This window comes from Lathamus discolor, chromosome 5, assembly GCF_037157495.1.
Source record: "Lathamus discolor isolate bLatDis1 chromosome 5, bLatDis1.hap1, whole genome shotgun sequence".
Taxonomy (NCBI): Eukaryota; Metazoa; Chordata; class Aves; order Psittaciformes; family Psittacidae; genus Lathamus; species Lathamus discolor.
In genome coordinates this window covers 109,906-135,926 of record NC_088888.1, presented here as the reverse complement: position 1 = coordinate 135,926, position 26,021 = coordinate 109,906, and the positions used below count along the sequence as shown (strand labels likewise).

At 43.5% G+C, this 26,021-nt stretch overlaps 1 protein-coding gene across 1 annotated transcript in view; it reads left to right on the top strand.

Annotated features, from left to right (window-relative positions):
• MTA3 (metastasis associated 1 family member 3) overlaps positions 1 to 26,021 on the top strand; it is a 134,262-nt gene that overhangs the window by 70,678 nt on the left and 37,563 nt on the right. The window contains exons 10-15 of the mRNA XM_065679279.1: positions 1,006 to 1,080; positions 8,359 to 8,417; positions 10,967 to 11,091; positions 12,231 to 12,382; positions 13,204 to 13,426; positions 20,844 to 20,930. Of these exons, the coding sequence (XP_065535351.1) occupies positions 1,006 to 1,080; positions 8,359 to 8,417; positions 10,967 to 11,091; positions 12,231 to 12,382; positions 13,204 to 13,426; positions 20,844 to 20,930 (721 nt within the window). The remainder of the gene's footprint in view (positions 1 to 1,005; positions 1,081 to 8,358; positions 8,418 to 10,966; positions 11,092 to 12,230; positions 12,383 to 13,203; positions 13,427 to 20,843; positions 20,931 to 26,021) is intronic.

The window sequence follows — 26,021 nt, the reverse complement described above, 5'->3', positions numbered from 1 at the left end:
GTACAATGCCCAAGAAAGAGTTCATAGCTGAGTCTGAACCTGAATCCCAGCTCCTGAAAGGCAGAGGTGGGAGCCAGGCTTGGTTCCTCTAAGTGCTCACAAGCAAGCAGTGGGAAAACTGGCTGTGAGCTCCTGCACACAGGGAGAGGCAGTGTGATGGGTGTTCCTCTGTTGTTACAGGAACTTCATTGAAGGTTCAGAAACCTATTCTTTTGGCTTTAGACACGCAGAAAGCCCCAGGGGGGAGTGAGTAAGGTTGGCAAGATGTTTCCACACCTGCATTTTCTGGGACTCCATATAAATATCATGCCTCTTTATAGAAAGCAGAGAATATTGGTGTTAATGCATGCCTCTAGGAAGTACCATGCCCATGTTGCATGTTTCCAGGTGATGGAAAATACCTCTGTGAAATACCTGTTGTCAGAACCACTCTTGTTGCTCAAGGTAACATTTGTCCCTAGCATCCTTTTGTTCTTGTTTAGTGGTTGAGAGTATTTGGAGGTTTATGCCAAACTAGTGGCATTGGCTGAGGGGCTGAGCTCTTCTAGGACTTGAAAAACCTGTGAACTGAGTACAGTAGCCATTGTATTTTGTCACATTATCATGAGACACAAACATAGTCTTGTCACGATGTATTTATTTTAGTCCTGATGTTGTTCTCCATGTGATACACTTTATAATAGAGACACTACGTTCTGTGTTTCCTGATGGAAATCTGAGTTCTGTTGTGATCATTTTGTTTAACCTTATGGCTTAAACAGAATAAATTACAGTTGGGTTTGGATGTGTGATATTGTTGTAATTCTTCATCCCTGCTAACTATAAGGAAAGGTTGTATAGTATTAATAGTAACATATTCATTTGCATATGGATTTTAATGTAGTTATTGAGTACACTGACATTTTGGTAGTTGTGTATCACCTATACTTCATTTTAACATGTGTTAATAAGATGTGCACTTGCAGTTTCTTGGAACCACTTTAATTTGTAACAAATGTTTTTCAGCTCCCTTGGAAGTCGCTGACAAGCATCATTGAGTATTATTATATGTGGAAAACCACTGACAGATACGTGCAGCAGGTAATTTAATGACTATTTCAGCATGAACCAGTCTGCCACATTCTTAATGGGAACATGTTAAAGCATAAAAATCTGTTTGTGTTCTTGTGGGAGGCCTACAGTAATACTTTAGGCTCCAGACAGATGTTTTTGTGCTCTTCACAGGGCACATTGTCAAATCCTCTGATACATCACATAGCTGTGAAGGGTTTTTATGCTGTTTGTATTGTGTGCTGCTTTGCAGCAGTAAGATTGGGCTGAACTGGGCTGGACCTGTCTGAGCCTGGCTGGACAAGTCTAAAATGAACTGAACTAGGCTAAACTTGTCTGGAGTGGGCTAAATGGACTGTCCTTAAGTGGGCTAAACTGGGCTGGACAGAGCTGGACTGGACTAGGCTGAGCTGGGCTAATCTGTGCTAAAGTGAGCTGGGCTAAGCCAAACTGGGCTACACTGGGCTGGGCTTAGTTGGGCTGGATTGGGCTAAACTGGGCTGGAGTGGTCTGAATTGGGTGAAACTAGGCTTAACTGGGCTAAACGAGGCTGGGCTTGGGTATACTGGGCTGAACAAGTCTAAACTGGTCTGGAGTGGGCTGAACTGGGCCGAAGTGGGCCAAACTAGGCTGGACTGGTGTGCACTGGGCTAAACTGGACTATACTGGGCTAAACTGGACTGGGCAAGGCTGGAGTGGACTGAACTGGGCCAAACTGGGCTGGCCTGAACTGGGCTAAATTGGGCTTGACAAGGCTGGAGTGGGCCAGATTGGGCTGGACTGGTGTGCACTGAGCTGAACTGGGCTAAACTGGGCTATACTGGGCTAAACTGGGCTTGACAAGGCTGGAGTGGACTGAACTGGGCCGAAGTGGGCAAAACTGGGCTGGACTGGTGCACACTGGGCTGAACTGGGCTAAGCTGGGCTGGACAAGGCTGGAGTGGGCTGAACTGGGCCGAAGTGGGCCAAACTGGGCTGGACTGGTGTGCACTGGGCTGAACTGGGCTAAGCTGGGCTGGACAAGGCTGGAGTGGGCTGGACAAGGCCGGAGTGGGCTGAAGTGGGCCAGACTGGGCTGGACTGGTGTGCACTGGGCTAAACTGGGCTTGACAAGGCTGGAGCGGGCTGAACTGGGCCGAAGTGGGCCAAACTGGGTTGGACTGGTGTGCACTGGGCTGAACTGAGCTAAGCTGGGCTGGACAAGGCTGGAGTGGTCCGAAGTGGGCCAAGCTGGGCTGGACTGGTGCACACTAGGCTGAACTGGGCTAAACTGGACTATACTGGGCTGGACAAGGCTGGAGTGGGCTCAACTGGGCTGAAGTGGGCCAAACTAGGCTGGACTGGTGTGCACTGGGCTAAACTGGACTATACTGGGCTAAACTGGGCTGGACAAGGCTGGAGTGGGCTGAACTGAGCCGAAGTGGGCCAAACTGGGCTGGACTGGTGCGCACTGAGCTGAACTGGGCTAAACTGGACTTGACATGGCTGGAGTGGGCTGAACTGGGCTGAAGTGTGGCAAAGTGGGCCAGACTGGTGTGCACTGGGCTGAATTGGGCTAATCTGGTCCAAACTGTGCTGGGTTGGGCTATATTGGTTTGAACTGGGCAAAGCCAGACTTGACTGGGCTGAGCTGGGGTAAGCCAGTCTGAACTGTGCTAAACTGGTCTGAACTGTGCTGCACAGTGCTGTGCTTGGCTGGGCTAGGCTGGGTTTTCCCAGATGGCAGGAGAACGTTCTTGGAAACTCAGATTTGCCGGAACAGCATTCCCTTGCTCAGCAGTTCCAAACTGAGGAGCCCCCCTCATCCAAAGCGTGGCTTCCATCACATCCAATATCCAGGAACGCTGCTGCCGGGGCTCCGGGACTCGCTCGGAGGAGCGCCCGGCGCTGCTGGCGCAGGCTCACAGCCGCCAGGGCACGGGCTGCTCCTGCCGTTGGGGACCGGGACACCGAGCGGCCGCGGGGAGCGGGAGGGACGGGAACGGGGACACGGCCCCCGCTGCACGCCGGGACAGCGGCCCCGCCCCGCCGCCGCTGCCGGGCTGCCCCAGACCCCCTCGGTGCCCCGGTTCCTCGGTGCTCCCCCGAGCCGACCCGACCCGGGCCGACCCGAGCTGAGCCGTGCCGAGCCGTGCCGGGCCGAGCCGTGCCGGGCCGGGCCGAGCCGTGCCGGGCCGAGCCGTGCCGTGCCGGGCCGAGCCGAGCCGCGCTGACCCGAGCCGGGCGGGGCTTAGCCGACCCGAGCTGTGCTCGGCTGCCCCTGCCCATGGCAGGGGGGTTGGAGCTAGATGATCTTAAGGTCCTTTCCAACCCTAACTATTCTGTGATTCTAAGGTTCCTGGTTCCTGCTGCAGTATGGAATAAGAAGGAAATGGGCTGTAGAGCAAATGTGTTAGGCTTTGAAGCTGTTAGAGGGACCGAGGGACTGAAACAAAAGGAAAAATGCACTGTGGTGAAGTGGCTACTAACATTAGGAACCAGGTATTTATTTAACAATAAAACCTTACTTTGGCATTACCAGGATTTAAGAAACAAATGGAGAACATTCTGCACACAGTGGATGTGTTCATCCTTCTGATGGAATGTTCAATTATTTGGGTTGCTCTAGAGCAGAAACATAAGATTATATTGGGTACCAAGGCTGTTATATTTTAAGCAGGTTTAGGCAAAATTTCCATGTTGGTGCTTTTAATATGTTAATATTCTTAATATATTTTCTCCTTGGTTTAGATACATAAAATATTTTGAAATACTCATTAAGATTGAGCATTTAAGTTTGTAGCTCCTTTACTTGCTGCGTAATAGTGCTGACGTTAGATACAGCACGTTGAAAACAAATCCTGTGCTGTAATGACTGCAGCTGTATTGTTAGCTGGATCTTTGGAACTGCTCCAGATCTTGTTCCAGTGTGCCAGAAGGGTGATTGCTTCAGGTTGTTCTGGTTTATTTGGAGGTGTTCCTAACAAAATCTCATTAGGTCACAGAAAGTAAGGGAAAAAGTCTTTTACTACATAGTAGAGTCTCAGGCTATCACTGGGACCTTTAGTGCTGTGCATAATACAAATAAAAAAGACTGTGCTGTTTATAAAGGAATGTTTCTTTTTCTGGGTTTGTTTCCAGTCATTTCACTTCTTTTGTGCTGTTAATCTTTATCCTAGAAAGGTGTTGCCAGCAGAGTTTAGCCGTGCTGAGTGTTGGCTCTTAAGGATTTGGCAGGGGATGATTGTGAAGAATGAGATGAACAGATTTTATTGATACTGAAAGTATGGAGTAAGGATAAACTGAGGTGTAAATTGACTTGTGTTGACACTCTTAGGTTGCTCGGAGACTGATCTTGTTTCCTGGAGTTGCTCTGGAGAGGTTGGTGAAAGACTCCCTTCCTAAAGTTCTCTAGGGCTTTCTTACTGGTCTGTTATTACAGCCATCAAGGTGTGTGATGGTATGGTGTTTATCTTTTCACAGGATTAGGTTTTTAGCCTCACATACAAGAAAAACACATACCTTTATGGTTATCTGCATCTTGAATGCTCTTACAAATGCCTGTGGTTTACTTGTAACTCAGTAAACTTAAAACACCTGAACTTGGAACATGGCAATACACCAAAGGATTGAACGCTTTAGACATGTACTTACAGACTGGGCTGAACTGTTGTTGGCTGGGCATAGTTGGGCTGGACTGGGCTAAACTGGGCTGGACTGGCCTGAACTGGGCTAAACTAGGCTTAACTGGGCTAAATGAGGCTGGGCTGGACTAAACTGGGCTGAAGTGGGCTAAACTGGACTGAAGTGGGCCTCACTGGGTTGGACAGATCTGAGCTTTTCTAAATGGGGCTGGGCTGGGCTGGAGTGGGCTAAACTGGGCTGAAGTGGGCCTCACTGGGTTGGACAGATCTGAGCTTGTCTAAATGGGGCTGGACTGGGCTGAATTGGAGTAAATTTGGCTGGGCTGGGCTGAAGTGGGCTAAACTGGGCTTCAATTGACTGACCAGGTGTGGGCTGGGCTGGGCTGAGCTAAACCGGGCTGAACTGTGCTAAACTGGGCCTAATTGGGCTCAAGTTGTCTGGACTGGGCTGGGCTTTAAACTGGGATGAACTGGGTTAAATTGGGCTGGGCTAAGCTGGACTGGGCTAAACTGGGCTGGACTGAGCTGGCGTAAACTGTGCTACATTGGGCCGGGCTGGGCTGCACTGTACTGTACTGGGCTGGGCTGCGTTGGGCTAAACTGGTCTGGACTGGCTAAGTTGGGCTTAACTGTGCTAAACTGGTCTGGACAGATCTGAATTGGGCTGAAGTAGGCTGAACTGGTCTAAGCTGTGCTGTGCTGGGCTAAACTGGTCTGAACTTGGCTAAACTGGGCTCAAGAGGGCTAAGGTGTGCTGGGCTGGTCTGGATTGGGGTAAACCCTGCTGAACTGTGCTAAATTGGTCAGGACAGCGCAAGGTGAAGAGAAATAAGATGTGTTAATGTTCTCAGAGAGAGCCGAACCTGTCTAGCAAAACTAATTCAGGCCTTGGGTGTCACTCTTGGTGATGTAGCACTTACCATGACCACTACATGATCTATTATGAGGAAGGCCAGGTGGCGAATTCCACTGGATCTGGTGTTCTCCTTATAATATTCAATGCTAAAAGACTTTTCAACAGGAAAAGGGAAGAACCTACGTAAGGGTAACTGCGTTACTGTACAGCAGCACTGTTCCATTCCCTCTCATTTATTGATTTCCATTGTTGAAAACAGTACTTAACATAGGGAAATGTTAATTTCTTGGGGTATTTGTCAGTTGATAGTCATCACAGAAGATCTTAAAAAGAAATAGCATTCAATTTCAAGGGTAATTGATTCAAAGTGGTAGGGCCCATGTGAAAAGCTGGGTTAGTGTAGCTTGACCTCCCCTACACTGCAGTCTGTAAGACTTGTTTGCAGTAGTTACTGTTTAACATGAGATCAGCTTCCAGCCTTTACCCTTCAGCTGTTTTCATTCGCTGATTCTCAACAGGCAGAGGTTTAATCTCAGAAATTGCAACTCTTTGTTGATAGTTTTGTTTCTGTATCCTTTCTTCTCCTTCAGTTGATCTGTCAGTGTGAATTCAAGCTGTAACGTCCTTTTTGCTTTTAGAGAGCAATGTTTAACCACAGTTTTAATGCAAAAAATAGAGCTTTTACTGGAAGGGCGTAGTGTGATTGTTTTGTAGAAGGCAGGATATCATTTGCTCTCTGCGTAAATAAAGGAGGAAAGATATTGCCAAAATTGCATTCCTTACAAGCCCCATGCCAGTACTAAAAGTGTGCTAAAATATAATTAATGTGTATAGTCATTTCTCACTGACACAGCTTCTTACAAATGCCTTTACATTTTGACAGTGCTTCAAGGCCACTCTCCCCATTTCTTTCTCTTTATGGAGTTTTTCACATTGCTCTGATGATCTTGATAGGTGTGCAGGGAGATTTATTCATACTCTTATAGAATGGGTGAATAAATTCACCCAGTCTGTTAGGAACCTCAGTGGAGCACATTACCTGTTGACCTACAGTCTCGGGTTCTTTTTCACTTGGAAAACAAAGAAAAAGGAGAGAGTTGTGGAAAGCCTATGGTCTGAAGCTTTCCTCTTAAGTGGAAAGAGTTCACCGTTGAGACCTCTTCTGCTGGGGCTGTGAAATGTTCTCAGATTAAAAACTCAGTTTATGAGGCTCGGCGCATGATGCTGCTGCTCCTTCTCCTGTAGAAGCTGACCTAGGCAGAGCATATCACGTTTGTGAGTTTCCCATGGGCCTGTTGAAGGTAGTACAGTGGTGCTGAGCCTGGTGCTGGGGAAGGACTGCAACTGCACTGAATGTGGAAGTTGCTTTTGTAGCACTGAACACAACAAGGCACCTGTGAACAGCAGAAACCTGGATGGAAAAGGGCTCTTGTCCTGCGTTCGAGGTGGCATAGACTGCTTAGGAGTTTGTTTGTCATGGATTGCTCCTCAAAGCTGAAGTGTTTATAAATGTGGGAGTTATGGTGATGGATGGCACAGAGGCAGCTTTCTGAAATGGGAAAGAGATGCTGTTTCCATGGGGAGGCTTAACTGGGGCTGTGCAACCAGGAAAGCTGGAACCTGCCCCTCGCCTCATGGCTCAGGCAAGAGGCTCTGGGAGCAGAGTCTTTTGCTGGTGACTTTTCTCAAGGTGGTAAATATCTTCCTGGATTGTGAACCTTGCAGAGGTTGGGTGTCAGACAATAAAGAGAATAGCAGAGGAGAGAACTGGCTGTTGTAGGAGAAATGGAGGACTGACCTTTAGACACCTGATAAAGAAAGGGGGGATCTTGAGAGGCAGGCAGGTACTGGTAAGAATTACTACTGGATATCAATGTCCCAGATTTGCCACCACCACCTCCACCCCCCCCACCCCCCGTAATAAAACTCCTTTTGTTTCAACTCCTTTTCTCTCCTCTTTTCTTTTTTTCCTCCTTTTTTTTTAAGCAAGTGAGCAGAATTAATGTCTTGAGTATGAGAAGAACAGGGAAATAGTGGGTTTTCCTTCATCTTTTATATACAGGCAAATGTTTCAGATAACCAGTGGACATCTGAGCTCCATATGTATTGTGCCCATTGCTGAAATACTTGTCTTAGTTTCTTGTGTAATGGTGATAACAAGAACTCAGCATTTTGGAAGTTAGCAGTACTACCTTGAGTGCAACCTGCATTGAATTTGTTGCAAGTATGAAGAAAGTAGTAATTCAGGAAATTCACTGACTGTCTTGATAATAGTGTAGCTGTCCTGCTACTGCTGTTCCTGAGCTACAGTTTTAATGGCTTAAAGGAAGTAGATGTTTAGTTATTTCTAACAGTCAGTGGTCTTTACTGTTCCACTTCCTTCTGCTGCTTGTGAAATACTAGCCTCAGGTCAGATGTAGCACACAAGATGTATTGAGTTACACGACTGATGAAGGACTCAGAGTGTGCAATTTCATTCATTTTCTACTTATTCTGCAATTAAGGTTGGCCACAATGTTCATGTAGGTGTAATCTGCGTGCACTGTAATTGTTTGGTTGTAACAATTGTAACAGTTTGGTTGTTTTATGTGAGGCCTGGGAGTTTCACTGGGGAGGACAATATATTACAGACTAACTATAATTTCAGACTAACAACGAAAATAGAGAACTCATTTTGCATGGGTTTCATCTTGTTGAGTCCTACGCGTGCTCTGGAGGCTCTTGTGGAATCACAAATTAGAAGTAGTTTCAAGATGGATTGTGTGCAGTTTTATGAAATCTGGTATTTGAATGTAATAAACTATTTTAATGTGTTAATTTTTCAACTAGAAACGCCTGAAAGCAGCTGAAGCAGAGAGCAAATTGAAACAAGTATACATCCCCACCTAGTGAGTATAATAATAAAGTCTTCTTGTTGAAGGTTGTACCAGTAGAATGGAAACAGTAACGTGCAGTTACATGCATGGTATTTTCTTGTCGTCTTTTTAATCATTACTTTCTTAGTATTTGTTGCATGCAAGCAATATATAGCGATATAATCAGAAAATCACAAGCTCTTACCATAAGTGAAACCTTTGTACTTCACTGAGCCCTTTGTCATAGACCTACAAACTGCCTGGTCTGGAATGGTGAGAAGTTTCACAAGGGTGATCAAGTGCTGTGAGGGCTGTCACGTGCAAGAAGGGCCTTACCATTTAGAAAGCAGGGTTTCCAGAACAGCTGCTTTCCAGTCCCTGTAGCACAATACCTCCTATTTGTGTAAATGCAATGTTTCAGCATAGAAGCAGTTGTTAATGTAGTTACGTCAAGTTTTATCTAGCTGATACAGTCTGTTCTTCAGCTAGAAACAAGAGATGTAAATTAAAGGTAGCTAGCACACAGCCCCAAATGTTTTATCTTTGACTAAGTCTTGTCAATGAAATCTGTTTTCTTCTGAGGGGGTTTTAGACTTAAACTCGATGCTATACCTGCTTTTGTTAACATGTATTTCGCAGAAACATGATATAATGTCTCTTTCATATTCATAATTTCCTCAAGATTATGAGAAGAGAAAGGGTTACAGATGATGTTCTGTTAAGCTTCCTGTGGGTACATTCAGTTTACATATATGTGAATTTCCCATTGTTAGGAGTGTTTTTATTGTGGAATGCTAGAATACCAAATGAGAGACTTTAAAAATCCACTGTTGTTTTTCAATGACTTGTATAAACTGCATACAATAGAACTTCATTTCCATATTGCATACAGACATTTCTCTCTTAAACAGATTTAATAACACAAACAGCAGACAATTAAATTCAGTCTTTTAATCTCATCTCTGGAGAAATGTGCATTTGGAAGCTCAGGTCTCTAATAAACGATGCCGTTCAAAACAAGCTGAAACCTCTGGTAATGAGTGTTCCCTCATTCCCTCAGGGAAGTGGCTGCTTTAGGAGCATTGAAAGATGCTCAGTCTTTACGGAATGCTTTTTCAATTTGATTTCCTTGGCCCGTGCGGACAATTCAGGACTTCTGCAGGATGTTCTCAGGAGGGACTGGTAGCACAGGATGGCAAAATCTCTGTGGAAAATATGGGATTGTTTTATCTTTCTTACTGTCTTTTGTCTCCTCAAGACAGAATCCCCAGTTGATGGGATGAGGGTGGTAGGACTTCTCAAGTCTTTGGTAACTGTGCAATCTGGGGCATTGGTGGGCAAATGGATTGCTACCACTCTGCTTCAGGACTGCTTTATTGTGTTTGAAATCTGAGTAGAATTGATTCTCAGAGGTCAATACCTTTTTGAACTTGATCATGAGGTATTTCCTGTAAAAGCAATGTTCTGTCTGCATTTCCTGTGAGTCCCTTTCAATTCATAGCTGCTCTGGAAGGCAGCCAAGCAACAAATCATAACGTGGGAGATGTAATCATGTCTCGATCCCTTCTCTTGTACCTGGAGCCCACGGTACTTGATAAAAGGGTGTCTGGAAATTGTGTCTCTCACTGAATGTAGTGAAAAAGGAGAAGGTAGGAGACAGACTTGCAGGCATTCGGAGCAGAGACTTCATACACCAAAGGTTTCTTCAGTTGGTCATTGTAACTAATCTTGAATATATTTTGTGCTACCTGAAGTAATGAATAGTTTTGGGGGGATCAGTGTATCCAGCCCTGCGTTGTATTGAGAGTATAGTTTGTCAGAGGGGTGACTAACGCCCGCAAAGTTGGAGTTTGGAAATATTGTACTTACCTAGTGAGGAGTATACCGATTCTCTCTGAATTAACTGGCCGGTAAAGTCCTTCTTCACTGAAGTATCAGTAGGTAAAATAATATAATATAAACAAAGGAAGAGGGAAAAAAAAAAAAAAAAAGCAAATCCAGTTCTTCAGCCTCTCTGAAAGTAATTTAGGACAGAACCCAGACAGAACAGCCTGAAGTTATGCAGGTGAGCTTTGCCAAGATTATAGACATTCACATTTACTACAGCTGGTGGAAGTATGTGCTTCTGCTTGAAACAGGAGGCAGCAGTAATCTCATGCCGTCTTCTGGGATGGACAGCCTTGTAGTATTGCAGGCAGTGTTGCTTCTCTTAATTGTCCCACTTAACCCAATGTCTACCCAGCCTCACCTTGTAAAGCCTTATCTCTTGTCTGGAACCCCTGTGCTATGTCAGGTTTTGTTGATGCTTGACCTGACATTTGGGCTTTTACTTGCTTGCCAAGTAGCTCTGACCATGAGAGAGCAGTTCAGAAAGATCTGTGAATTTGAGTAGCAAAGCAGCTCTTCACATAGCAAGTCTCTGACCGTGCTGAAAATACAAGAGGGATGTAAAAACCAGCCTTGTGGTTTAGAGCAGATTCTGCAGAAGTTGTCACCATGAATCAGAATTCCAGAACTAGATTGTTTGTTTTCATGTTGACTAAAAGGTTGGTAAAATCCATTTTATTCTTTTTTATTTAAAGCAATAAGCCAAATCCTAATCAAATATCCAGCAACAGTGGGAAACCTGCTGCAGTCAATGGAGCGATGGGAGCCTCTTACCAAGCACAGGCCTCACTAATAGGTCGGGCTTGTGAAAGCTGCTATAGTAAGTAAAGTTTTCTTTCTTTCTTCTTTTATTTTAATAATCAGGGGGGTTGGCTGATATTAATCTGCACTATTTCTAGCTTTGCAATCATGCTACAGAGGGTAATTTTTAGTGACTTTGTAGCAGAAATAAGTTAGAACCGTTTTCAATATAGTGATGAAATGTCAATATTAAAATGCACTTTATGATTTGTTCTTTTTTAACAATTCAGAAAGCATGGAAAGATGAAGCAGTAGAATATGATGGCCCTGATATGTTATTCCTTTTCCTTCAGAATATTAGATTCAGTGTTAATTTTGATGTTTCTTCAAGGCTGCAGGGGTTGGTTTGGGGGAGTGTTGGTGTTGTGTCTCCCCCCATTGATGTTGGGAGTTAGGGGTGTGTTGAGTTCTTCCTATTTTGTGTGTTTCTGGTGGTCCCTGTTGGACTCCTTGAAACAGCAGCCTTCAGCGTGGGTTGTATCAGAGCAGATATTAAAAACTCCAGAAATGGCAAGAATGGAAAAGCTTTCATGTACTAGTGCTGTGGCTATGGCTGTCTGTCTCTCAAACACCAATTAAATTAAACTGGTTGTTTTTCAAATCACATTTTTGTAAAGAAGAGTTTTCTTGTGAAAGATTACCAGAAGAAAAGAAAAAAGGTTAAATTATTGTCTCCTGCAGAGTCTTCGCACGAGATAAAGGTACATCTTCCATAAGACTTCAACAGATGTGCTTTTCCTTTTCATATGGGCATCTTGATTTATAAGTACTCACTTTACATGACTTGAGCAAAAAAGCAGATCTTAACTAATTGTAGTAAGTAACAAGCAACATAATAAACCTGGGTAAGATTAGAAATAGAGGATTTATAGGACTTTTTTTGGTAGTCTGCTGGAAGAAAATGTCCTTGGTTCAAAATTAAATAGGGAAGCACTTTCGAAATTTCCATTTGCAGCTGACTTCTGGGATGCTTTTGTAAAACATAACTCAAAATTCAAGTTCTTACTTCCTCCATGTCAAATGTATTAAATACCTGTGTTAAAATGCTTTTCTAATGCCGTATATTATGCCCATATAAACCCATCTATTGCATCGTTTGGATTTATTATGTTGAATGTAGCATGCACCACTTTACCTGTGCTGTTTTCTTCTCCTTAGCTCCACAGTCTCACCAGTGGTATTCTTGGGGTCCTCCTAATATGCAGTGTAGGTTGTGTGCATCTTGCTGGATTTACTGGAAGAAATATGGTGGCCTGAAAATGCCCACACAGACAGATGATGATAAACTGTCTTCCAGCCAGCCTACAGAGGTAGGATTGTGTACATAAATGTTCCTAAACCAATAATGCGGGGTTTTCACAAGACTGCTGTGATCTGAATGTATAATGGTATGAATTTTTTATGTACGTGTTCAACTTTGGTATTACAAAGCTCAATTCCTTAATCCTTTTCCTGTCTTTAATTTTCCTTGTCTTTATTTGACTATTAGATCAACAAACATCTATTTCACACTTTTTTTTGTGGACAGATGTCATCTTGTCAGTCAGATGGTGTGTACCCTATAAAATGCCATCTAGAATGGCATTATATATCCACCCACAATAGAATCATAGAACCACAGAGTGGTTTGGGTTCGAAGGGACCTTAAAGCTCATCCAATTCCAACCCCTGCCATAGGCAGGGACACCTCCCATTAGAGCAGCTTGCTCCAAGCCGCTGTGTCCAACCTGGCCTTGAGCATTGGCAGGGATGGGGCAGCCACAGCTTCTCTGGGTGCCCTGTGCCAGCGCCTCAGCACCCTCACAGGGAAGAGCTTCTGCCTTAGATCTAACCTGAACTTGCCCTGTTTCAGTTTGAACCCATCACCCCTTGTCCTGTCGCTGCAGTCCTTGATGAAGAGTCCCTCTTCAGTACCTTGTAAAAAACAGTTCCCTTTTTTTACAGCTTCATACATAAGCTCATTTTTGTACAGTGCTTATGCATGCTATAACCATGCTAAACCCAGGACAAATGTCCATGCTTATACACACTATGTATATATTCAGCTTCGTAAATTGATCCATATTGTGTAATTTTTTGAAGCTGCAGTTCTCATGTGTGTGGTACGATTTTTTGTTTGGTGTTTTTGCAGGAATCCCATGTTAGGACTCACCTGTCCCGGCAGGCCACACAGGGAACTCCAGTTCGTAACACTGGGAGCCCGAAGTCGGCTGTGAAAACACGTCAGGCTTTCTTTCTTCACACAACGTGTTGGACAAAACTGGCCCGTCAGGTCTGCAAAAACACCCTGCGGCTGCGGCAGGCAGCGAGACGTCCCTTTGTCCCTATTAACTGTGCTGCCATTAAGGCAGAATGTAAGATGTTTTTTTAACTCTTAGTTCTGTGTGCTGTGCTTCCCACCCATTTTATTTTTGTGTTTTAATTTTATTTTCTTTTTCAATAAACATTTCTGTCTATACACTTTTTGCTTTTCATTTTCCTTTTTTTATTTGTCCAGCATATCACCAATACATTGAATCAAGTCTGGCTGCCTGCAACAGATTTCAGGCTGGGGAAAAATTCAGGTGAATTAAAAAGTGGATAACTATTACCTCATTCGCTTACAAAAAAAATCTCATAACAAATCCAGGGCAGTGAGGGGAAATCAGTGCTGTGACATAAAAACCATGCTTCCTGCTAGGCAGTGCGAAAGGAGTTTGCTTTCATATTGTGTGTTGATTCTTTCACTGAGCAGAAAGCATAAACCTGTACGTGTTTTACTCAGTGGGGTTGGTGAAAGATTAAGGAGCTGAGGATGCAGAAGAATTGAAATCTGGCCTATAATCCAGCCCTTCATTGCTGTGGTGGTCAGATTGTGGTGATAGCCATGGTTATTGTTACATCATGGTTGCAGCTTTATTTCTTTTTGCCTGTTGCAGTTTTAACTTTTAGTTTTAAATAGAATTCTATATTACGTTTGTTCTTTTTATAGCCAAAATAGAAAGAACTGGTAAATTCACTGGTTGTGGGTCGTTCTCTTTATGTGCATATATGTGTAAGTTCTGCTGCAAAGCCACTGACTATTTCAGTAGGTTTTGTGTCTGTGCTGAGCGTGTTTTTTTACTGCTTGTGCTGTTGATTTTGTTTCCCAGACTTCCATAGATGCAGTTCTTGGAACAGACACTTGGCATTCCAAGATGAGCCGTGCTGGCTCATCATACTGCGAACTGTATTAGAATTGAAGAGACCTTTTTAGAACATTAGATGTTGGGTTTATAACCATGTTTACTGGATTAAGGCTAAATATTTTCCCAGCGTATTTAACTGGGATGCAGGTGGTGTCAGTGTTGATTTTAAGAAATTTACTCCATAGGGGCTTAGTGTCTGGTTTTGAGTAATTATTTTCCCCTTACGTACTTTAACACTGGCCGTCCTTCCCATGCAAACTCTTGATCTGCTTCTGCAGTCATCCAGAGCATGGTGACTATTTCTGTTTATTGTCCTGTTGGCCATTTTCTTTCTTATTTCAAAGCTATGCAAGTCAGGAGCAGCTTTCAGGTTTAAGGAAATCATATGTCCAAGTGAGTTGTACCTTATGGAAAAAGTGTGTCTAAGGCTGGACAAGGATTATGTTTTAAATCCTTAAAACAAAATAAGAGTTCTCTGAGAGGAAGGAATTGCACCATTTAATGTGTGTATTTGGCACTGATTTCTGCCAAATTGTGGAGTTCCCTTGAACCTCATGGGTTTTTATCCATATGCATCTTTTTTCCTCACTGCGGTAACTCAGTTTGAAAGATGAAGCTTGAGTTTAAGGAAGAGAAAAAATAGAAGGAAAAAAAAAGCAGTTATATAAGTAGCAGAAACCAAATGATACCTGATTTAACTTGTGTTTGTGTGTACATATGCATGCACACACACACTGTTGCTGGCATTGTCTCTCTTTGTGGAATTGTACAGTGCTCTTACCTGCATTGTTGTTGGCCTGTCCTTACTCTAGTAAGGACTAGTAAGTAAGTAAATTTAAAGATAAAAATAAAGGTTTTCTAGTTTTGTTCCTGTACTTTCATCTGCTGACCTATGTTGAGTGCATACTGTAGATTTTAATGTTACAACTAAATAGGCTACCTCTTCCTGAGAACGCCTTGGATTCTTTCTTAAGGAGGGATTGATGTGAATCATTCTTAAATCTTTGCATTCTTAAAGCTTGTAATTTTTTAATCTTTTCATTTTTAGTTGAGCTACTTCATTAACAGTGATAATTTCAGATGTTGAATACCGCTGAGTAATTACAGTATCAAATGCATGTCTGCAGGTGTTCCAGAAGTGACAACCATGCTTAGTTAATAACTTGGCCAGAGCGTCAGGTTGCCCTTGATGTGACATGGCATGAGATGGTTAGGACATCCAAGAAGTGATTTGGGATTTGTTTTCCATGTTGGTGTGCTGAAACGTGAATCTAATGGCTGCTTAGTTGCTTTGTCAGACTCACCTGACTCTGTGTGTGCCAAACCAGTGCTTCAAAACATAGCTGCATTTCTCAATTATATTGCAATAGGCACCAGACCACACTCAGAAACCATAAAATCTAAAGACAAGGGCTGGTAGCGCACTTTCCCCAGCAGCATACCAGGTTTTATGTTGTCTTGGTCTTATGCAGTTTGTTGTAGTGCCAGGTTGTAAGTGAAACTCATTCCCATCTCTGAGGAAGTTGGAAAAAGCCATCACGGAAACCTCAAACCTTGTTCTGCCTGAAGACAGTAGACTCGCTGTAGATGTTGGCAATGAATTTGTCTGATGGATTGTTAGAAACAGTTAGAATTAGTGAACTGTTTCAGTAAGAGGAAGTTCTCATGCTCTAAATTAGGCAAAATACCTTCTTTTCAGTTTGAAAGTTAAGCAAGACTACCCTGACTGTGGAAGGTCTCTGAATTAGAGGAAGCCAAAGTGGGCATTCTTCTCCAGGCAGTCGCTGGCAAGATTGGATCTGTTTCCAGCTTATGAGCATGTTGATATATGTGAACCTTCTTACTTCAGCACAGGAAGGTTTTTGAGGGATCTTTTTCCCTTGCTCAGATACAATTTTATCATTATAACTCTTATGTATTAATTATAGTAATTTAAATTTGGGTAACTGCATTCCATCTGTGTTGATGTGATTGTCAAAATGTTTTCAGTGGATGCTAATGTATGATCTGTATAATACAGTTATCTGGAAATGGGTATAGTGATCACAACCAAAACTTAACATACCTTTCAATCTGCAGATTTAATAACAAGTTTGGTACACAGCACTTGTTTCTTACAGGCTGGATTGATAAAACAAAGACAAGTGAAAATTAAGTAGAATATGCAAAATGTTACTGATCTGTCTTGTAAGCACACGGCCTGTGTTTTACTGACATCAAACTGCCCATTCATCTGAGGTGAGTAGCGTTCACAAGCACTGTTTTCCATCCTTGATTTTGATAGCTATGGAAGATGCTTTGGCTGCCAGTGGGATGAAAATCTTTTCTCTGCTGTTACCTTTGATTACAATTTGTGCCACATTTTATTAGCCAGTAAAATAATTAGAAGAACACACTCTTTCTCTCCCAAAGTTATAAGAATACAATTCAGGGAATCCATAGAGCACAGTATGTTTATTAGATAATCTGAATTTTGATAGATGATGGCATGTCAAAGAGAAACAACTCCTCACCTCTGTCTAAGCCTTGGAGAATTATAAATCTGTTTCTTTTAAATCCCCTTTCAAATCTAAAAGAACAAGCCTCATTCACTGTCATCTTCTCTACAGCCTTCACGACTTCATTGACCTCTAATACCCACAACAGTCATCCCCTTTCTAGGTTAAGAGCTTGGTCTGTTTAAAACTATGTGAAGAATCCGTTTCCCCCTATGGTTTGTAATGTTGTTCCCTGGAGTTTTTCTAGTTGTGCTGTATCCTCTCTAGGGTTGTAGTGCCGCCGGTTACATGTGCTTCAAGAGACAGGTCTTCCCTAATTTTAGTCTCACATGTTTTCTGTTTTCCTATCATAATTTATAATACTCTGATTTTACTCTCAAGTGATCACTCTTTAGTATTGTCTAGGTATTTTTAGAACACTGTTAACACTGACTCCATGGATTTTCTTCTGCATGGGGGTGATATGGAACTCATCATCCCATTGTACGTTAGCCTTTTATCCCTAGATTTATTGCATGGTGCTGCTGATATACTTGCCATCAGTTTTAGCTTACTTATGCTCAGGAATTTCTTACCAGGAAACTTTAGCTCTCTGATCACCTCTTTTCCTGATCTTTTATATGTTGAGCAGCACAGATCCTTTGGGGATTACACAGACAATTAATTCTAATCCCTGAAAAAAACCCTTCTCTTTAACCCTGGGACAGCTTCGCAGTCTGGTGGCACAGTCTGTGAAGAGCCAATTGAAATGCCATGTTGGCTGCCAGATCAGCTGCATGTGTATGTGTCATAATCCCTCCAGAGGGTCCTGGAAGACCTGTGGCATTTGCAGTCAGTGGTTTACAGGACATGTAGGTAGGAAGGGACCTCTGGAGGTCTCTAATCCTACCCCCTGCATGTTCATGTGCTCATGGGCCTTTTGTTCAGATGAGATCTGTGTGTCTTCCAAGGATGGAGACTCCACAGCTTCCTTCTTCTAGCATTGGGTCAACCTCACAGTAAACAGTCTTTCCCTTACATCTAACAACAGTTTTCCATCTCCCAGCTTGTGTCTTTTGCCACAGACAGAAATAGTATGTTGTCCTGTCACTGCATACCTGAGAAGGGTCTGGCTGGGTCTTGTCTATGCTCTGCTGCTCTGTTGTTACAGATGGTCATTAGGTCTCCCCTTGGCCTTCTCAAGGGGAGACCTGACCCAGTTCTCTCAGGCTCTCTGTGTGTCCTGCACTCCAGACACGAGCTTGGTGTCTCCAATAGCTGGACTTGTTCCAAAAGCATCTTGTGTCGTAGGGATCCCAGAACTCAACACAGGGTCTGAACATGGTTTCCTGCAGTTGTCCCTCTTGTTGCAAGGCCACACCACTGAATATTGTGAGAGCATTAAACATGTTTTCCCTTTACCAGGTCTTTGTTGGCTCCCTTGATGTTTCCACATTTAACTTTCTGCCTCTATTAATAGCTCAACCCTTTCGCCAGGCTGCAGACCTACTTACTGAAGAATGTTATCACACTTGCCGTGTTCTCTTGGTTCTCATTGGTTCTCTTGAACCAAGACCAGCTTAAGCATTAGTTAAACACCAGTAGAGTACACGCTCAGCGGTTTCTGTTTGGATGAATTACACCTGGTCTGGGTAATCTGTTTTTATTCATTAACCAGTTTGTTTTGTGGTACTTCCTGTGGACACTTTGATGTGACACAGTTCTGACGCTTCCCTCATCAAAGTGTGTTGGAACTGAGCTGCTTTATGTTCTGCAGTGAACACTGATGCAAAGAATGTACCCAGCTTTTTTGCCATGCCTATGTCTTGCATATTGTCCTCACACCTTGAGCATCTCTTACTGCTACAGCAGTAGCATACTTTCTGCTTTTGATATGTTTGAAAAAATACATTATCAAATATTATACTCCTTTATTTCATTTTAGGGTTTTTGGGGTTTTTTCCTCATAGCTTCCACTATTTCCCTGACCTTCCTGAAGTTTTCATTGTGCCTGTGGGAGCCCATATTTGATTTTAGGACTTGGTTTTCATTTTGGTTTTGACAACTTTTCTATCTAAATTTTATGCTGTGGTTTTACACTTGAGAGTGATACACAATCCAACTTTGATTCTCTTTATGTAGTTCATAACGAGCATAAACTGTACTACACCTTTTATGGCAGTACCGTATTATGGATTAAAGTTTGCTGCTGATAAATGTATTTAGATGTTTTAGTAGGTAGGTGTGCTTTGAGACACCCACCCAGTACCTTTGGTGAACATGCTTTGCCTCCAGCATGGAACTTGTGCTCCCTTGGCAGCCTGTATTCTCAGTCAGCACATTAATACCTCACCATGAGTCAATGGCTTTTTTTACAGCGCAGACACGTAGATGGAAAATTTTCTTGCTAATTACTTCTTAAGCGATGCTTTGCTGTTCCCAAAGTAACTCTAAAATACTTACTGCTTAGTCTGTGCTTATTTTGATAAGGGAGACAGTGTGGAGACGCATCATTCTCCTCTGTCACTTAAACTATTTCAAGTGTTGTGGAATTTTAAATCTATTCCAGGCACCAGGTTCAGTGTAGTTTTTGATACTGAGAACAGTGTATTTTGTTATTAAGCTAAAATATTCAAGTACTTCATGTACTCAGCGTTAGGGCTCAGGAACCCTTGGACTGCCCAGACACCAGCTGGCGTTTCCAGAATTTCGAGTCAATCCCTTAATATACTGAACTGAGCTTTGCATTGGCTGCTGCATTGGAAACATCTGTGAACATGGTGAAGTACTTATTTCAGTCATTGCTGTGGTTTTGTGACCTACGTGTTTTTTGCACAGAGCTAGATAGAATGTATGAAGAGATTGCAGATTGTTCTGTATTGTGTCTTACCCTCTTCGTGTGACTGTGTACTCCTATCTCGTGTGCTGGAATGAAGCAAACAGGAACATCTTGGTAAAACAGAAGGCAGAGACAATGTGGAGTAACAATTACCATCATCTATTCAGAATATCTAGTTCCTGTAATGCTTGCTAGAAAGTGTGGTTCTGCACGTGTGTGTGTGTGTGAAACCTATACAAAGGTGTACATGCAGGTATGCATACATGGGAAGCAGTGCATGTGAGAGAATTCTAGAGCTACAAACATAGGAATGCAGTTTTGTACAAAACAGAATACCTCTGTTCTAGGGATATTGGAAGCCCTATATTGGGATTACTTACATGCTTTTGGAAGACACATAACACAGTCATTCTGGGTAGTTTAAAAAGAGATAGTGTAGTTCCAGGAGTCTTGAAACTATTTGCTGAAACCTAGTGAATTGTGAATTTTTGCCTTAAGTCGATTGACTCCGCTGTCTAACCGTGAAAACTTCTTCATAGTAACACTTCTATGTTTGGGGCATTTAGGCATATTCTCTGCTTGTGTATTTGCAGTGCCTTCAAAGGTGTGAGCTCCTAGTTATAGCATCACATTTAAGGTAGTTACTGAGCTGCTTTTTGTCTGCTATCTTTGAGACCTTTGAGCTCTGTGATACTTGGTTACAACTGACCACTTTGTTCAAAAGTTTATAGTAAAGGGTCTTTTTTGGTTGTTCGTGTGTTGGGGTTGTGTTTGTTAAGCTTCATCTTGCCATGATAGCCCCTGTGTTCTCTTTTACTTACTCAGAATTACATGAATTGCCACACCATGCGAATAAGACATGACCAGAATCAGTAGGCTTAACTTTAAATTCTACCTCTCTATTACCCCGTTTATAGCCAGACAAGCTTGTAGAAAACAAGGAAGAATTCAATGTAAATTATGTTTAATTTACTGCTTTAATGAGCTACTTTTATTTTAATACTGATGTTTTCATGTTCCATTTGCCTGGCTGACTGTCTCCAAAAAGACTTTGTAAGCAAAAGTTGCCATCACATTTGTCTTACAACTTACGTTAACTTTAAACCAAAAAATAGCAACATCAGTTGCATGAATGAGGACCTGGCCTGCCTTTAAATATCCATCATTATGAGCGTTGATGGAGAAAAAAGGACATATGCTAGAAGGAAAAAAGAGATTTGTGCTGTGTCCTGATTCTGTTTGTAATGTTGAAATATTGAAACTGGGTTTTATTCTTTAAACTCCTCAGATGCAGATCGACATTGTGAACTTGCTGGAAATCCTCTGAAGATAAAAAGCACCAGAAAACCACTGTCATGTATCATTGGGTATTTAGGTATGTATCTGCCTTCAGAGAACACTCAGCATATACTGAGACTTAAAAATCCCATACACATGGAATGAGAGAGTCGTGCTTTTAGTAACAAGCGAACTATAAAGTTAATAAACAAATAAAAACTCTAGTCCTCTCTCAGTTGCAGAACTTGGGGGATGGAGGCAGAAGCCCTTCTGCTACTGTCTTTAAACAGCAGAGTAAAACCTGGTGCAATTTAGAATGTGAACAATAGTCTGGTAGCCTAAATGAATGGAAATAAGTGTTCAAACTGGGGAGATTCTCAGTATGCTCAGTGCTGCTCTGCTCTGCCCCTGGAATCCACTTGCAATATTCCTGTGTGCTTAAAAGGAGGAGACCTCAGCCGCACTAAGGCACTGATCTTTTAATGTGATGATGTGATTTTAGTAGATGTGATGAAATCAGTGCTGAGATCACAGCCAGGAGGACCAGGAGCTCATGTAAGATAATGGGGAGAGGAGATGTCCTAGGAATTTGTGATTCCTTATTAAAACAAAAGTGAAAATTGTCCTTTTTGCAAGGAAGCACCACTGAGTATAAACGTTTACACAGGCCTGTAGGGGCTGAGATACCCCACAGGCTTTCTGTTAATCCTCAAACAGAGATCAATCAATTGATCAGAGAAGCAGTGAAGTGTATTAATCCCAGTGTACAGCAGTGAAGCTGAGGGCAGAGCTCAGTCTAGATGTTTTTCTTGAGATTTCAGTCAACAAGAGGTTTTTTGTAGTGGAACAAAGGGAACAGCAACAGTCTCTTGACTTGCTGAAATAGAAATGAGCTGTTGATGTGGTTATAACTGCTCTTCCAAAACATCGGTTTTCACAAAAAAAATGGATAATGAAAAATTGATGCCAGCTCTCACTGAATGTTGATTCTTCCTGCCCTGGAGTTTGAGAGAACAGCCAGTGATAGTTTCCTACGGGCATCCCAGCTGTGTGTATTCCGTATGGTGTCACTGGGCCAGTGCCAATTCATGAAGTTGAACAAAGCCAAGTGAAAGGTTCTGCCCCTAGGTCAGGGCAATCCCAGGCACAGGTACCGGTTGTGCAGAGCAGTGATTCAGAGCAGCCTGAGGAGAAGGACTTGGGGTTGGTGAGAAGCTGAACATGAGCCCCTTCAGTGTGTGCTTGAGCCCAGAAACCACCCATGTGCTGGGCTGCATCAAAAGCAGTGTAAGCAGCAGGTTGAAGGAGGTGATTCTGCTCTGCTCTGGTGAGACCCCACTTGCAGCACTGTGTGCAGTGCTGATGTCCTCAGCATAAGGAGGACATGGAGCTGTTGGAGCAAGTCCAGAGGAAGCCACGAGGATGCTCAGGGGCTGGAACACCTCCTGTGTGAGACAAGCTGAAAACATGGGGGCTGTTCAGCCTGGAGAAGAGAAGCTGCGTGGAGACCTCAGAGCAGCTTCCAGTGTCTGAAGGGGGCTAGAAGGATACTGGAGAGGGACTCTGCATCAGGGACTGCAGCAACAGGACAAGGGGTGATGGGTTCAAACTGAAACAGGGCAAGTTCAGGTTAGATCTAAGGCAGAAGCCCTTCCCTGTGAGGATGCTGAGGCGCTGGCACAGGGTGCCCAGAGAAGCTGTGGCTGCCCCATCCCTGGCAGTGCTCAAGGCCAGGTTGGACACAGGGGCTTGGAACAAGCTGCTCCAGTGGAAGGTGTCTCTGCCCGTGGAAGGTGTCTCTGCCCGTGGCAGGGGTTGGAACTGGGTGAGGTTTAAGATCCCTTCGAACCCAAACCACTCTGTGATTCTGTGATTCTCTGTGTACGTGGGTGAAGATTTTGTAGATTAACAGTGCAAAAATATACCATCTACCTGCAGAGTTTGTTCAGCATTTGGCTGTATGGGAAGTGAAGGCAAATAGCACATGTTCCAGGGATATGAAGTGTGCTCAGTGGAGTTAAATACATGCATCTGAATTAGTTGTATGAAGTTGGCTTGTTTGCCGTTTAGCTTGGGTTTGTTTATTTCCTGTTTGCTTGTTTGTTTGTTTGGGATTTTTGTCTGAGTGGATAATTAATGCTGGCATGATCTTCTTCACAAAATCTGGTGTGAAGCATCGTGTCATAGCTTATACAGGAGGCATTTGTTTTCCTCTTTCAAATGCCTTCCATGCCATTCCCACAGACATTTATTAGCAGGCTGTGTGTCTCGAGGCGATGCTGCTTTCAGCCCTGTTGGTAAGGCAGACAGCATTTCAGTGCCCTGCACACCCTGGGTCATCGCTTCCCTTTATCCCTGTTCTGCTTCCTGGCTGCCAGTTCCACAGCTGAGGTAGGCTGAGCATTAAGAGTAGGCTCTGTCCTCTTGAGAGCTGGGGCTAATCCTCTGTAATCTCTGCAGTCATGGCTGTGCTTTACTAAGCAAACCCCCTAAGGTGCAAGCCCTGGCTAATTGAATGTCCTATATTACCTCCCAAGTATGAGGAAACCAGGCTAATGTTTCCAGCTGGGATGCATACTGAGGAGATGAGATGAGAGACGGAGGTGCAGCTGCAGAAGTGCCTCTGGAATCCAGGATGCTTATTTAAGTGATCAGTAGGAGACTTTTAACTTCCTCTTGTTTGCTTTGGGTTTTTGATTCATTAGTGGAAAGGGGAGAAGATTTTAGAGCTGTTCCTGCATTTGCGTGTTTGTGGCTGCAACCTGGTCTCACGAGAAAGGTTCCTAACGTGTCATTCAAGTGTTGCTTCTTCTTCCTGTTTTATCTTTATTTCAGAAATGCCCATGCACTCTGAATCTGGCCAACAGGTTATTTATTGTGCAGGTAATGGGGTAATTTGGGTAATTTGGAGTTCTCTGACTTAGCAGCTAGGAGATTTTCAGTGAAGTACTAAGCAGTAGAACAAGGATCAGAGCAGCAGCAGGAACTTAAAGAACCCTAGTTACTGTTATTGCATAATACAGTAATATGATAGGGTAATATAATTCAGGCAAAACCCTGAAATGCCTCATAACCCCTCTGGGGTGTGATGAAGCCTATTAGAAAGTGTTAATCTAAAGCATGCAGTCTGTATGTGGAAGACATGTGAGTGTAAGGTGTAAAGTCCCCACAGGAAGGACTAAGTCCACTGGGAAGCGGTCCTGGCTGTTTCAGTTCATTTCTAGAACTTTTAAAGGAGAGCTTGGGGTGGCTGCCTTCCTCGAGAGCAGAGGAGAAAGGACATGCCTTGTGGTGAGCTGATGGAGGACTGGTGACCTCCCGCTGAAGTAAAGTCCAAGTAAGGAAATGCTGCTTTTCCAACTGTTTGCTCACCCTAACAGTATAAAATCACATCTCCTGTTTGCTGTGGACAGAAGGATTTATGAGTTCTCGTATGTTCATGTAGCTGCTGGGATGATTGTGATTGCTGCTGGAGCTCTTCGGCAAATAAGATTATATTTTAGTGGTGTTAGCCCTGGAAATTAACCATTTCCTTCAGAATATGGGAAAAGATTGCCAGATGAGTGTTCTATAATCCAAATTCCAATCATCTTTAGCAAACAGTGCAAAACCTTTCTATTTCAGTTTAAGGTTTTGCTTTAGTCATCAGTATTCATAACATTAAGCACTGCCTCTGTTCCCATTTTAGTAAGAAAGCAAAGTAGAAACTGGTTCTCTTTAGCGTGGAAAATGGGTGAGTGCTTGGTGTTCCTAAACCCTATTACACAAAAAGCAGATGAGTAATGCAGTGAATGGCAGTAAAAAGCTCTCATCAAAGTAAGTGGTGAGAGGATAGGTGACCTCAAACTCGCCCTCACACTCACACCCAAATCTGAAGCAATTACCTGTACCCTATCTCTGTGCTCTTTTAATACCTGCCTGGGTATTACCCTGCTCTGTTCGTTCTTACCCTCTTGAAGCATCTTGGATGAGGGTGTTCATGCTTCATGAGTGTAATTGTGAGCTCTGACCAGATCAGGGGTTAAACATTAAGCAAAGCCTCTTGAAATGTGTAGGTTGTTGGTGTTCCGTTCTCCTGGCATGCTGGTCCAAGGACAGCCAAGCCATTGCGGTCATCCTGTGTAGATGTGAATCATGGAATCACAGAATGGTTTGTGTTGGAAATGGCCTTAAGGTCATCCAGTTCCAACCATCAGGGCAAGGACACCTCAGACTAGACCATGTCACCCAAGGGTGAGCACTGCCAGGGATGGGGCAGCCACAGCTCCTCTGGGCACCCTATGCCAGCGCCTCGGCACCCTCACAGGGAAGAGCTTCTGCCTTAGATCCAACCTGAACTTGCCCTGTTTCAGGTGGAACCCATCACCCCTTCAGATAATCCTTTCCACTGGTCCACCTGTTTGGCTGCCTCACCTTTATGCATCTTCCCTTTAAATGTTATGATTTCCCGTGGCAGCCCCAACTGGTTGCTGCTCAGGGTGGGTGGGCTGGTACCTGCAGGCTGCCTGTGAAGGCTTGCCATGGGAGCCTTGGCTGTCAGACTTCCTTGGCCTTTCTGAAAGAGAAAAAATGTGCTCTTGTGGTGGACTCTGGCTTCATGCAATGGTTTCTGTTTCTCTTGCATGATAGCTGTGAACGGCAGAGGCTGGAGGGCTTCCTACTTGGATGTCTGGCATCACTTCAGATACTGCATATTCCCAGCTTCTGTATTTTATTTTATAAACAGAAAAGCAGAAGGAAGCACTCTTCAGGAGATGCAAACCTGCACTACACATGAGAAAGTGCTTCAGTTCTGCCTTCTGATCTCACTCCCCTTGGGCAGCTCAACCTCCTGATCCACCCCACAGCCCCTCTGCCCTCATGTTCTCAGCTCAGGGGTCTCCTGCTCTGCCAGGGAATGGGACTGCAAGTGCCTCACAGCCTGTGCCAGAGGGATGGGACCTGCCTTCGGACTCTCTGACTTCCCTCCAAACCTTGGGTCTGTCCAAAGTCAGCTGCAGTGGTGGCATTTTGAACCCAAATGTGTGACAGGAATAAGTTAATGGGTTCAGCAGATCCCTGGTGCAGCACAAGCAGACTCTACTGAGGCTTCTTCTTGCCGCTTTTGTCTGGCATATGACAGAAATTTCCATACAGCTCTATCAGCTTTTGGCAAACAAAGCAGCTGCCACCCTGACGTGTGCTGGCC